The 15,000-nt window shown below is 43.7% G+C and overlaps 1 protein-coding gene across 2 annotated transcripts in view; it reads left to right on the top strand.

Annotated features, from left to right (window-relative positions):
- The window catches only part of LOC143297506 (vitamin D3 receptor B-like), a 12,619-nt gene extending 4,266 nt beyond the window's left edge, over positions 1-8,353 (top strand). Inside the window, exons 2-6 of one of the 2 annotated variants that reach the window (XM_076609908.1) lie at positions 582-961; positions 1,674-1,791; positions 3,096-3,526; positions 5,960-6,091; positions 6,611-8,353. In XM_076609908.1, the coding sequence (XP_076466023.1) occupies positions 644-961; positions 1,674-1,791; positions 3,096-3,526; positions 5,960-6,091; positions 6,611-7,102 (1,491 nt within the window). In that variant the 5' untranslated portion in view covers positions 582-643 and the 3' untranslated portion in view covers positions 7,103-8,353. The remainder of the gene's footprint in view (positions 1-581; positions 962-1,673; positions 1,792-3,095; positions 3,527-5,959; positions 6,092-6,610) is intronic. The other variant, XM_076609916.1, reaches the window with a different exon arrangement.
- The last annotated feature ends 6,647 nt before the right edge of the window (positions 8,354-15,000 follow it).

The following is a 15,000-nucleotide window of genomic DNA, read 5'->3' on the forward strand; positions in this document are numbered from 1 at the left end:
AAAATCACACATGGTGTAGAAATACACAAGAAAAGGGCGGTTACAGAAAATAACAAGAAACACAAAGTTAAGAAGGAATCACAATCGCAATCATATGTGTACCATGAAATAGGAAGTGATACCGAAAATAATATATGTATGATAATGCACCTTCTATAACATCACTTTTAACTCGCGTGTTCATACACACACAGTAACCCACACTTATTTACGTTTGCGCGTATGGACAGGCGGACGAACACATGTGTGTCCGCGTGCTGATGCAGCCCCCTCCCCACCCCGTCCCCTCCTGACTCCACACCCCCAGCACCGTCTTCCCTCTCAATCTTTTGCACGCACCAATATAGATGTCTGCATACGCTCGCAAGTAGCACTCCCGCATCCGTCTAACCCCCACCCCCACCCCCCACCCCCGCCCCCTCCTCCGCCCAACCCTCCTCCTCCCTCCCCTCCAAGCCCGCTCCCGCCCTTTAACCCACACGTTAATATATGCACCATTAGAGAGAAAGAGAGAGTGAGAGAGAGTTCACATGTCACGTGTATCAGACACCCTGAACTGAACCCAGTTGACACTGCCTCAGCCAGCAGGTCACAAGTGTGACAGCGCCAACAGACCGCAGCAACCAGCACGTGCCCCGCCCCCATGCCAGAGGAGGAGAAAGAGCAGGGGAAGAAGCCGCTCTTCCTGACCAGAGACCTCCCTCTGCCCACCAGTCTGGACACCATTGACCAGCGCAGCATACAGATGCCCACACAGCCTGAGGAAAAGGTCGACCCAGAGGAGGCGTCCAAGGCTGCTCAGGTCACCACGACCTGCGCGGGTCCGCTACGCAGGAAGCGTCCCCTGGAGGACAAGATCTGCCGGATCTGTGGAGACAAGGCTTTAGCGCACAACTTTGACGTCATCACTTGCGAGTCGTGTAAAGCTTTCTTCAGGAGGAATGCCTTGAAATGGGAGGAGGTGAGTATTTTTACAATGAAACGGATGAAAGGAAGTGGCTGGTTACATGGGTTTGATACTGCATGATTTTCGAAACAACAGCTATATCAGCCAGTGTTTTAAAGACGTTGGCTTGGTATCCCAGTGACAGAATGAGAAGGCATGCTTTAGCCAAGTTTACACAAGATTAACACATTGAAGTGTGCTGCGCGATGAACCGCAATTTGTCCACAGATGTGAGTGTAAAGATGGTGCAGACCCTGTTAATGTTTACAGTAAAGTGAAAGCGCCGTTGGACCCGATTCAAATATGATGAAGAATTTGTTCCTCCTTATTTGTTTGACTGATTTTTCTGCCACAGTCGGTGTATTACAAATCAGTATTGTATCCTCTGTTCACTGGCAGCGGCAAGAAACATAAGCCTCCTCAGCGCACTCATTATTTGACTTCCTTTTTTTCGTGATTGTAAGAAAACAGAAACGCTTTGCGCAAGTTAAAAACATGTTCCATATACTGGTACTGCTTATTTTGGCTAACAGTCAAATAAAGAAGAACGGAGTTTCTTTCAGTGCAATCAGTCTAGGCCTATACAGTGTATGCTTACAGATCCTCATTGCGTATTTCTAGAGAAAAAAAAAATCCAGTTTCAGGAAAATACTTTTTAATTTTGGAAAATCCCCAAACTATTTGACGCCAAATATTGATCATATGCGTGCATACATGTTTGTTTCAGCTACGGGAATGCGCCTTTCAGCGATCATGTCCCATCAATGTTCGGACTCGCCGCTTCTGTTCTGCCTGCCGCCTGAAGAAGTGCTTCGCCATCGGCATGAGGGCTGACATGATTCTGGGTATCACGTGCAGACTTTTGTGTTTCATAGAAGTTTGCATTAATGTGCCACCAATTATCCACAGGTGGTTGGTTCACTTTGTTGTCATTAATCATGGACTTTTTAATTTTGCTTTTCCCCCTTTCCCCCCCTTCCACTCCTACTTCGTTTCAACCTGTCGTGTGTGTGGTGGGGCGGGGGAATGGGTGGGTTGGGTTGGGTTGGGGTAAATGTGCATATCGCATGTGCGTGTTTATTTGGCTGCCTCAAGTTTTGGCTTGCGTATTAGCTTTCCTGTAAATGCATATGACATCTAAGTCTTTCCGACTTGTTCTTTTCGTCAGTAACTCGGACAGTTATGGTTAGTTACTTGGTTAGATATTTAGTTGATTGGTTTGTTGGACTTCTGTTTGTGTCCTTTAGCAGATGTGGGCGAAATGTAGATATACACGACAATGCGTCACCTTTACGTCAGTTATCTTTATTCCAAAAGAAAACAAAATGGAAGAGCAGTTCACATGTCCCAGTCTTATAATTTGTTAGTCCTTATCGTAAAGACCAAACAGTGACCACACCTATCTGTTAGTCCTTATCGTAAAGACCAAAGAGTGGCCACACCTATCTGTTAGTCCTTATCGTAAAGACCAAAGAGTGACCAACAGTGACCACACCTGTCTGTTAGTCCTTATCGTAAAGACCAAACAGTGACCAACAGTGACCACACCTGTCTGTTAGTCCTTATCGTAAAGACCAAACAGTGACCAACAGTGACCACACCTATCTGTTAGTCCTTATCGTAAAGACCAAACAGTGACCAACAGTGACCACACCTATCTGTTAGTCCTTATCGTAAAGACCAAACAGTGACCACACCTATCTGTTAGTCCTTATCGTAAAGACCAAACAGTGACCACACCTATCTGTTAGTCCTTATCATAAAGATCAAACAGTGACCACACCTGTCTGTTAGTCCTTATCGTAAAGATCAAACAGTGACCACACCTATCTGTTAGTCCTTATCGTAAAGACCAAACAGTGACCACACCTGTCTGTTAGTCCTTATCGTAAAGACCAAAGAGTGACCACACCTGTCTGTTAGTCCTTATCGTAAAGACCAAAGAGTGGCCACACCTATCTGTTAGTCCTTATCGTAAAGACCAAACAGTGACCACACCTGTCTGTTAGTCCTTATCGTAAAGACCAAACAGTGACCACACCTGTCTGTTAGTCCTTATCGTAAGACCAAACAGTGACCACACCTGTCTGTTAGTCCTTATCGTAAAGACCAAACAGTGACCACACACCTATCTGTCCTCTGCCAACAGACGAAAAGAAACGGCGAGCGCGTCAGGACAAACAGCCAGTGAAGAGGAGCAAGCAAGGGGCCAGCCCCCTGAAACCTTCCTCCCCGGGCAGTAACAGTGGCAGTGACAGCCAGCTGAGCTCAGAGGACGGCGATGTCACCCATCCGCCACCACCAGCCCAGCGACACGGCACTGACAACAACCGCCACAACGGCGGAGACAACCACCCCTACCTCAAGGAGCCCTCCTCTGCAGTGGCCTTCCCCCTGTCTTCAGTGCCCCCTCCACTGTTCGTACCCCAGGTGGAGAAGGGGAAGGGGGTGGAGGCGTTGTCAGCATGCCAGCTGCCCTCGGACCCGCACATGTACTGGCGTCTGACGGAGGAGGAGCGTGCTCTGCTGACGCACATTTCGTCCACCTACCAGAACACCATCCTGCGTCTGCCTCAGCAGGTCAGGCTGACTGGTGTTGTGTCTGTCGGTGTGTCCGCTGATGTGTCTCTTCCGTTCTCTTTCATTGTCTGTCGGTCTCTCTGGTCAGTATTTGTCTGATCATTAGAGGCTGTTCCTCTTAGATCTGCAACTGCTTCCTCTCTCAATGTTTTTTTTTTTTTCTTTGAAGCTGTTGATTGTGAGATGGTTTTGTTTGCGGTCTTTGTAGTCTTAAATTTCATTGGACTTAGATATCTCTTGTTGCAAGCAGTCTGTCAATTAGGAATTGTGTTTTACTCTTACAAGTTTCAGCTCTCTCATTTCCCTTTAGACATACATGTCCACAGCAGTACTTTTACCGTTTTTGTAAATAGTTAAGTGAGTCAGTGTTGTGGCATACTGATTTCCATGTATTCATATGCATGGGCCAGCATCACTGTTTCTGCTTTCATTGTGAGGCTAGGGATAATTGATAAGGATGTCATTCTCTTCCGTCTGTGCTTTCCAGTTTTATTGTTTGTTCTACAATATATGGCCAGCATGACTTATCACTGGTGACTGAACCACTTCGACGTCACTTTTGCCACCTTGCCATTTACGACAATAGCTGTCAAGAGTATGAGATGTGATTGGTAGAAGTGTTCCAGATGTTCACTGTGTTTTCCCATTCTTTTCTTTCGTCTCTGCCTCGTGCAGTGGGTTATTGGGGTTTTCAGGTACTCTGAAGTATATGCTTTTTGAATTGCTGCACCCTGACTCATGTCTGCTTTAAAGGTCGCAAAGGTATCGTGTAGACTCGGTTGGGAGTCATTTGCTGTTCCCAGGAAGAGTTTCGTTGCTTTAATTTCTTTTTGTCTATCTGTTTTGAGACGCAATTATGAGTCCCATATCATTATTCATACTGAACAAAATGACTGGTATATTTATTTATAAGACATGGTGTTTTTTGTTTGCTTGTTATCTTTTTTTAATTCTAGCCCAGGACGGTCAGATCTTTTGTATCTGAGTGCGATGCTGTTGTTGTAACTGACAGTTTTCTTTGTGTTTCATTTAATTGCTTACGGCTTCATTGCTGAGTGTACTTTAAATGAGTGTTTAGGCTTTGGAAGGTTCTATAAAGATCATGTTCACCGTGGATTGTCGTTCACCTATTTCTTGACCATCCTGTAAAGTTCTATGCATCACATCGATCATTTGCTAAAGCTAAACGAAGAGCTGAGGCGTCAGATCTGGCCCAGTCCCGCAGCGCTCCAGGACAAGTTGTGGGGAACGGCGGCAGTCCAGTGGACAGCGGACTTCGTCATTTACTCCGGACTGACCGTGCGACCATGGCCTGGGAACGCTGAAGAAGTTTGCCAAATGAAACACACGAGCTACTCCAATATTTTTCAGATCAACAAGCCCTTCATCATTAATATTGCAGTGGCAATGGGAAAGATAATGATCTCTGGACAGTTTATGGGGTATGGCCATCCTGTTTTCAAGGGCTGGATAATGCTTTCGTTGTTTCTGCTGTTGGTGTTTGTTTATTGTTATTGTTTTCCTCTCCAGCGCTTTTTCCGAACTCCAGTGGAAATTGCATGAATCGTGCAGACCCATGAACTGTGATGTTGAGCTACAAATCATCTATCAGCTCCTTCTGCTTTAACACACACACACACGCACTCTGTCTGTCTGTCTGTCTGTCTGCCCGTCTCTCTCTTGTACCTCTCGGACAAAGGTGGCAACGTTTTTTTATGTACACCTGTTCTACATTGGTTTATACATAAAGATGTTCCTAATTTCGTGGCTTGGCTGGTCTCTTGCGGGTTTTTAAAGATGATGATTGTAATTCACACTTTTTTTTTTATATCATCATGGTAGCGCTAATGGCAGAGTGCCACCCAAACATAAAACCGAACAAAACAAAGTCTCTCTCTCTCTCTCTCTCTCTCTCTCTCTCTGTGTGTGTGTGTGTGTGTGTGTGTGTGTGTGTGTGTGTGTGTATCGGTGTTTGGACTTCAGACTTTGGATGGGCACAGCCTGACAATAATGACTGCATGAGATGGGACGAGTGGGGCCCTGCTGAAAAACTAACTCGGTCAAGAGGACAGCGAAACAGATGGAGGTGGTTTGTTTTGTTCACAATAACAGGTCGATAGCTTACCGATTAAAACACATCTTTAAAGGGATCACATGTACAATAATTAATTGATTTCACATAACTGACGAAACAAAATAGACGGTTTTGTTATCACCATCATTGTTATTATTATTGTTACTATTATCATTTTCATCGTTGTTGTTGGTGTTGTACTTCAGTGCTTTTTAATTCACTATTCTGCCTTGCGCTACCAAGATGAAAGAAAAGAGCATGCAGTGAACAGCAAAGTAGTGGAATAATTTTGGCTTGGATGTATTACTTTCCTTTCTGTTGTTGGGTCATTCCATGTCATTTCATGTGTGTGGGTGCAGGGCGGTGCGGGGGAGGTGACGGAGGGGGCAGTGAACAACATCACCCTGGAAGACTTGCTGGGCCGGTGCGACGTGTGTGCCAACAACGTCGTGAAGCTCATGAAGGGACTGTCCGATTACAGAACCCTGCAGGTACGTTTCTCCCGGGTCTGGTCTGTGGGAATGCGCGCTGGCATGTGCACACACAAACACGAACTCGCTGGAATATATATACTTATGTACTACTCTTTCTCTAACTACTCTTACTACTGCTACTGCTACTAATACTACTACTGAAATGATAATAATAATGATATTATTGTTATCATTATTATTTTTATTAATAAAAATGATAATGTGAAGGAGAGAAGAAGAAGAATGATATAATGATAGTGACAACAATAACAGCAACAACAACAGTAATAATTATTATGATGATAATATCAATCATCATCATCATAACAACAACACTATCATTGCTACTAATTCATATTATTATTTTTAATGGTGCTAATAGTGGTAGTATATGTTGTTTTTGTTGTATCATCATCATTATCACCATCATCATCATCATACTATGAACAGGAAAAAGACGAAGAATAAGTCGAAGAAGAAGATGGTGATGATGATGATGATGATGCTAAGAAGAGGCCGGGCCCGTGCCCCACACAGGTGGAGGACCAGCTGGCCGCCCTGAAGGCCTGTGCCATGCGGACCCTCATTCTCAAGGGCGCCGCATGCTTCGTGGTGGAGCGGGACGCCTGGATCAAGGCTTACGGGGAGCTGCCCGTGTCGCTGTTCGTCAGGCTCACGGGCCACGAACGGCTCATCCTGCAGCACGCCGACTTCTGTCGCTCACTGAAGACTCTGCTGAAGAACGACGTCACCATGTACGCCCTCCTGCAGTGCGTCATGCTCTTCGATCCCCGCCAGCCCAACATCGCGGACCGGCAGCTGGTGAACGCGCTGCACGACAAGTACCTGCTGCTTCTCAAGCATTACCTGCAGTCGCAGGTGTCCTACGACCACGCGGAGCGCTACCTGGACTACCTGAAGGACAAGCTGTCGGAGCTGACCGTGCTGGCTCACCACATGACGGACATGTTCAGGGGCTGGACGGGACTGATCCAGCCCCTGATGATTGAAGTGCTTAGCCTGGCCTAGCGTCTGGTCTTGGCACTGTGGGATCCGTTAGCCTAGGATATGTCTTGCTACACCTCAGCGTTGGGTGTGTTTCAGAGATTGTGTCCTGTCTCATATTGGCTTAGGGTCTCTCCCAGAAAGTGCGTGCTGTTTACGTTTCAGCTTAGGCTCTCGCTCAGCTGTGAACCTGTCCATGAAAATGTGTGTTGTCTCAGTTTCGGTCAGTGGCTTTCTCTTGGGGGTGTGCTAAAATTTACCAAGTCCGTCTCTCAGACACTCTGTACTTAAATCCTTTCAAAAGTCTATGATCTGTTTCATCCAAGCCCGGCAGTTGATCCAAGGACCGTGTAGGGACAGCTCAGCTTGCAGCCTGTTCCGTTGATCCTTCCTAGCAATTGTTCACTCAGCCTCTGGTCTAGATCTTATTACCTGGTGCGCGTGGTCTAGAGCCTGTTCTTGGAGCGACGTAATCAGTTTTGCTTTCAGTCTATTACAGAAAGTGTGTGCACAGTCTGGCTCAGGGTCTGTCTCAGAAATTGTCCACGCAGCCGAGATGACGGGACAGGGTTGTGTTTTTGTCTTTTTTCACGTAAAATCATATTCAGAAATGTCTAAACAAAACTGAAGCTACTGCTGTGTCCAGTGTGTTAGTGCTCAGATTAGTCTTCACGCCTGAGCTTAGTCTGAGAGGGAGAATTCGGATCAACTATAGATCAAGGTTGTTGCCTTTTTTCTGCCTTTTACAGCACCAGGTAATTCGGTACATCTGGGGTTCCTGTCAAACTTGGATTGCAGTCTCTGTCAACAATTTCATTTTGTGAATTTAAATCTGCAACAACAACAAAAAGAAAAAAGAGATCGGTCCCTATTCAGTCTCAAGTATAAGTCAAACCACTATACCATTCTCTCTGTGAACTGAAAGATCTATTTCAAACTTGTGGTTTTTGTTTGTTTTTATAGATTTTCTTCCCCTCCAAATGATTGGTTGTTGGTTCTTTCTCCCACCTAGTACCTTATAAAAGTTTGTGGTGTATGTGTGTGATGAATGTTGGATAAAGAGAGAGGGATGTGATGGGGGTGGGCACAGAGGCAAGAGAGACATGTGAGTGTTATCGTTAATTGACAGAGGCCTCCATTCACACGTTGCCAGTGACACGAGTTTAATGATGTACAGCATGTGACTGGAAGACCAGTTATCACACTGTCAGTCATCGCTTTCGATCAGTGGCTAATCATAACCCAATTAACGTCGCCCATGTATGTCAAGTATCACTTTTATCTCACATCGATATCGTATTGACACTGTTGACCTTGTAATAGAAAAACACAACAAGAGCCTAACTAAATTAAACTTCAAAAGTACTAAACGACATTTTCTTTGATGTTTTATTTTGTGTATGTCCAAGATATCATTTTTTTTTTCCTGGACTCTTCCAGAATCAGCAGGACATTCACTTCTTTCTTCTGATATAGTTGTTGAATCAGTTGTTTGTGTCACATGATTATATGTTTGAGAAGAATGTTTGTCTTTCTTTCGTTCTTTCGTTAGTGTGCGTGTGGTGTGGCATGTACCGGTGTGTGTGTGTGTGGTGCGGCATGTACCGGTGTGTGTGTGGTGCGGCGTGTGTCGGTGTGTGTGTGTGGTGCGGCGTGTGTCGGTGTGTGTGTGTGGTGCGGCATGTGCCGGTGTGTGTGTGTGGTGAGGCGTGTGTCGGTGTGTGTGTGGTGCGGCGTGTGTCGGTGTGTGTGTGTGGTGCGGCATGTGCCGGTGTGTGTGTGTGGTGCGGCATGTGTCGGTGTGTGTGTGTGGTGCGGCGTGTGTCGGTGTGTGTGTGTGGTGAGGGGTGTGTCGGTGTGTGTGTGTGGTGAGGGGTGTGTCGGTGTGTGTGTGTGGTGCGGCGTGTGTCGGTGTGTGTGTGTGGTGCGGCGTGTGTCGGTGTGTGTGTGTGGTGAGGTGTGGCAAGGGGAGATGGGGTATGACGGTAAGCACAGATGGTTTGCTGTCACGCGGCGACAAGGAATGAAAGGGCGGAAGGGGGGCTCGGGGGGTTCAAACCAAAGCGTCATGATCATGTACCAGGGCGACGGGCGCTGAGTGGTTAAAGGGTTGGACTTTCAGTCTGAGGGTCCCGGGTTCGAATTTCGGTAACGGCGCCTGGTGTGGAAAGGGTGGAGATTTTTCCGATCTCCCAGGTCAACGTATGTGTAGAACCCCCTTCGTGTGTATACGCAAGCATAAGATCAAATACGCACGTAGAAGATCCTGTAATCCATGTCAGCGTTCAGTGGGTTATGGGAACAAGAACATAACCAGCATGCACAACCCAGAAAATGGAGTATGGCTGCCTACATGACGGGGTAAAAACGTTCATACACGTAAAAGCCCACCCTGTACATACGAGTGAGCGCGGGAGTTGCAGCCCAGAACAAAGAAGAACAAGATGTGTTTGGGCACTAGGCCTACATGTGGTTCCAAACATCTCTTGAAAAATCTGCCGGAAAATTTTGTTTTATCTACCTGCGTAAGACAGAAAGTACGTTATAGAAATTTTAGCGACTTATTTCATAACCTGGAGTCGAGTGGAAGGGAAGAGGAGGGTTACCAGTTCTTTCTCACCATCGAGGCGGAAACTTGACGAGTGCGTATCGAACCAAAAGTTGCGCACAGGAAACTTAGAACAATTCAGTCTTAAATAGCCCATATTGATCGGCATTTCATTAGATATATATCCGTAAAAATACATCAGTCTTGTTACTGGTTTGAGCTTTTTATGACATAAATTATATGGGTTTATGTTGAGTGTAAAGAGAAAGAGACAGAAATTGATAGAAGCGAAATTTAATCAGTGTACAATGTGCATGCACCTCAACTTATTCTTTAAATATTCATGTGCTCCAGGGAGAATAGAGCCGATTTATGATCTAAGGAAAATAACAATACTTTCACTGAGAAAACAGATGAATTACCTCCTTTTCCTAAAGGAAACCTGATCACAGTAAAAAAAATAAAAATAAAAAATTAAAAAATAAAAAAAAATCATATTCCATGATGATGTACATACACCCTGACATACATTTTAGTCACATATTTGATTCCTAATTATTGTTGTTTAATAGCTGAATTGACGTTGGAATAAAACTGTATTTGGTTCCGTTTGTTTTAAATTTTGGGACACAGAAACGTTCGCTTGGAGATAAGCGCTGACAATAATTTGCCAGCGTATGGCTGCTGTCGCTTGAAATGCATGTGGCTTTCTGTCGTACTCTGACATGGTACAATTCACTCAAGCTATCCTGTCTCACATCCACGACCATACTACAGACATTCACATTCTTGTTCAGCGTACTCTAACCCTTCACAGCGAGACCACCATACAAAAGAGAAAGTTAACACAGATTCAGTTAAACATACATAAAATCCTTGAAGTACTTTTGAATTAACTCCGATGATTTTGAGTTTCTGCAGACAATAGATGCAAGACTGACACTTTTGCAGTTTGTATTAGGAGTAAAGTTCAGTTTATGATCAAGACCAGTTCCTAGTTATTCATATTCATGCACTCTTTCAACCTTTAGGCCTATATCATTGATGAACAGGTCAGAGATTGGAGAGGCTTTTTTTTTTAAATCAGTTATCATCTCTTAGTTTTCTTAACCTTAAGATCTAAATAGTTCTCTTTTCACCGAGAGGAAATGTTTTGAACTTGCTCAAAATAAACAGCATCAGAATTTATTTGACAGATCTTCTAGGGCTGAGTCATCAGAACACTTAATTCAAAAGAGTTGTGTCTGCGCCAGTGCAGTCATTTTTATATAGAGTGAAAACAACAGGTGACAGGACTGTGCCTTGAGGGGCACCAGTAGAGTTTGTCTTCACAGAAGATAGAGCTTGTCAAAAACGGACTGACTGAGTTCTCTGAACAAGAAAACTCTTTACCCATAAATTGAGGTTTGTACTGATGTTAAATGAAAGAAGCTTTCGTGCCATGAGATGTGGCTGAATGGTGTTTGATGCCGATGAAACGTGGATAAATAAAATGCGAACAAACGAATTTGGTTTCCCCAGGTGAGTGTATGTATGGTACAAGAGTGTAAGTATAGCATTAGCAGTACTCCGGTTGGATCTATAATGTAAAATGGTACTGATCATGGTGGGGTGGTGTGTGTGCTAGAAGCTGTTTCAGGACTATGCGTTCTAAACATTTCCTGAGAACTGGGGTCAGGGCTATGTGGCGGTAGTCATTTCATGAAGCAGTGGGGTTTGTTCTTTGGCACTGGGGTTATCACTGAATGTTTCCAGAAAGCATACACACGACAATCCTTCAGAGACCACGTTAACGGGCTACTGAACACACAAAACAACTCTGAGGCACATGTCTTCGGGAGCCGTCCACTTATCCCATCAGACCCTACCTTTTTTACTGGCAACTTCCGAAAGGCAGATTCAACAGTGCAGGGGTCCAATGGATAAAACACTTTTAAATTCAAAACATGTTGTTATTTTTTTTCTAGTATATCATTAAGTTCGCTTCGTGCAAAGCGACGGTAGAAGTCATTAAATTTTTCAGAGAAAATTTTCTCAGTGTTGTGCTAATGACATACAGTACATGGTGCAGAGACTGGTGTGTGTTGTCCATAAAGTAGGTTTAGCCCTTTCCATGCATCTGCAATATCACCGCTTTGGAAACGACGTTCTGTTCCTTAGCCGGAATCGTTCAGTTTATTCATCATAGTTTGTCAGTTTCTCAGTTTTGTACAGACTTACGTTGACTTCCATCGCTGCTCTGAGTCAGTGTGGCACACAATTTCAGACATTGGTAGCAAAATTAAGTTACACTGAAACACACATCACCAACGAACCACATTCACAAATTATTCGCATTCTGTAGGCTAAGGCCTGGCCGGATCCTGGGATTTTGCACAGCTGCGGAACAGATGTCTGTTAAATCAACTCCTCTGATTAGGCATAGAACAGAGTGTACTTTAGATCTACTCCTGTGATTGTGCATAGAATAGATGTCTGTTAAAACCACTCCTCTTTTCTTCTTCCGTTTTTCACTAAGGCAGCTCCGGCTTGAAACTACAATTTTACACATATATTACGTATTTTACTCCATCGACTTTCTTTTCAAACAATATACGAATGTCATAAGAAATCAAAACAAAACAAGATGACATCAGTTCTGCAAGTAAACAATGTACAAACCTTGGAATTATACGAATGAACACCAGTATAGCATAATTTTCTGTGCACTGACAAAAGCCCACAGGGTTATCCCCTGTACCACAACGCCAGTCATCTATTAAGTTTCTACCGAACGTTTTACGGCGCCGATAGTTATTCTCTCTCTCTCTCTCTCTCTCTCTCTCTCTCTCTCTCATTCCAGAGTCACTATTTATCCCCATGCAGTCGTAAAACGAATCAATGGACCAATATGCTGCATGATCGCACCAACGGCAGAATGTTGGACTGAGATGCTGCTCTTTTTTTCTTTTCTTTTTTTTTTTTTTTTCTTTTTTTAATACACTGACTCCCTGGAACGAATGTTATCCTGGGATATTGCATGTTTTACACTCTTGTCTTGTTTTTAAATATTATTCAATTAGTCATCGAAAAACAAAACAATGTGCGATCGGCTCTGCAAGTGAACAATGCACAAACCTGGGACAACTCCAAGGGCATCAGAACAGCATATTTATCCGAGCACACAGTACCCACAGTGATCTCCCTTTGACGACAAGTGCGCAGTAAATTTCTCCCGACCATTCCAGGCACGGACAGTTACTTATTCTCTCTCTCTCTCTCTCTCTCTGTCCCTCTCTCTCTCGTTCCAAAGCCACTATATACCCCCGTGTATGTCGTAAAAGGAATCAACGATTCGAGGACCAATATGCTGCATGATTGCACCACCAGAATGTTACATTATATACTGCACAAGTACACAGTGTGAACGGGGTGAGCCGTGGCAGGGTGGAACAAACATAATTTCTTTCCAATGAGACTGAAGCATCTGGATTGCTGGTGACTTCAGCTTCGGTTGGGTCATCAGCAGCCACCCAGCTAACTCGACACTCACCTTTTTTTACTTTCTTCTCCTTCATTCACTTAATTGATCCGTTTCAGTTTTCACTGAAATGTACAATAAGGTTAATTCTAAATACTTTTTTTTTTTCTCTTTTTGTTGCTGCATGATTTTTAGTTCTATTTCTTTGTGATTTTCCCATGCATAAGATCCCCTGCCCCTCACCCGCAAACACTTTTTTTTCTTGACTTCTTTCTACCAAGTATTGACATGTGAAAGAAAGAAAGTGGAATAGCTTACTGCAATAATCTTTCCCTTTATCCCCAGTGTCATACATTCGATTATATACGTCTGTCACTGAACTAATACATACATGTTTTTGAAATGGCCAACATCACTTATCTATGTAACGTAAACTGGGGGAAGGGAAACACAAAACAGAGTAAGGCAATAATATATAAGTACTTATACAATTACCTATGATCCTTGAGATGGACAATCAAGGCACACAAATTAATACAAACTACAGTTCACTGACATACAACGCCAATGAACCACACTCCTACATCCATAGCAATATGAAGGCTGACAAGGCCTGATCAGCGCGTCAGTGGAACGTGACAGGTAGCTGTCAAATCCATTCTTCTTCTTTTTTTTCTTTTTTATGCTGAGGTGACTGGCTACTTGGAACGAATATTTTCCTGGGATATTGCATATCATAAGTATTTTACTATTAGTCTTTGAAAAACAAAAACAAAACAAAACAAACAACAACAAGAACAACAAAACCAATGCCATCGGCTCTGCAAGTAAACAATGCACAAACTTGGGACAACTCCCAGGGGCATCAGAACAGCATATTTTTCCGTAGTGATCTCCCTTACACCACAAGTGCAGGGTTAATTTCTCCCGACCAATTCAGGCACGGATAGTTATTTATTCTCTCTCTCTCTCTCTCTTTCTGTCTCTCTCTCTCTCGTTCCAAAGCCACTATAAACCCCCGTGTATGTCGTAAAAGGAATCAACGATTCAAAGGACCAATATGCTGCATGATTGCACCACCAGAATGTTACATTATATACTGCACAAGTACACAGTGTGAACGGGGTGAGCCGTGGCAGGGTGGAACAAACCAAATTCCTTTCCAATGAGACTGAAGCATCTGGATTGCTGGTGACTTCAGCTTCGGTTGGGTCATCAGCAGCCACCCAGCTAACTCGACACTCACCTTTTTTTACTTTCTTCTCCTTCATTCACTTAATTGATCCGTTTCAGTTTTCACTGAAATGTACAATAAGGTTAATTCTAAATACTTTTTTTTTTTTCTCTTTTTGTTGCTGCATGATTTTTAGTTCTATTTCTTTGTGATTTTCCCATGCATAAGATCCCCTGCCCCTCACCCGCAAACACTTTTTTTTCTTGACTTCTTTCTACCAAGTATTGACATGTGAAAGAAAGAAAGTGGAATAGCTTACTGCAATAATCTTTCCCTTTATCCCCAGTGTCATACATTCGATTATATACGTCTGTCACTGAACTAATACATACATGTTTTTGAAATGGCCAACATCACTTATCTATGTAACGTAAACTGGGGGAAGGGAAACACAAAACAGAGTAAGGCAATAATATATAAGTACTTATACAATTACCTATGATCCTTGAGATGGACAATCAAGGCACACAAATTAATACAAACTACAGTTCACTGAGATACAACGCCAATGAACCACACTCCTACATCCATAGCAATAAAATTATGAAGGCTGACAAGGCCTGATCAGCGCGTCAGTGGCACGTGACAGGTAGCTGTCAAATCCATTCTTCTTCTTTTTTTTCTTTTTTACGCTGAGGTGACTGGCTACTTGGAACGAATATTTTCCTGGGATATTGCAT

Source organism: Babylonia areolata, chromosome 2 (genome assembly GCF_041734735.1).
Source record: "Babylonia areolata isolate BAREFJ2019XMU chromosome 2, ASM4173473v1, whole genome shotgun sequence".
In the NCBI taxonomy this organism is placed as follows: domain Eukaryota; kingdom Metazoa; phylum Mollusca; class Gastropoda; order Neogastropoda; family Buccinidae; genus Babylonia; species Babylonia areolata.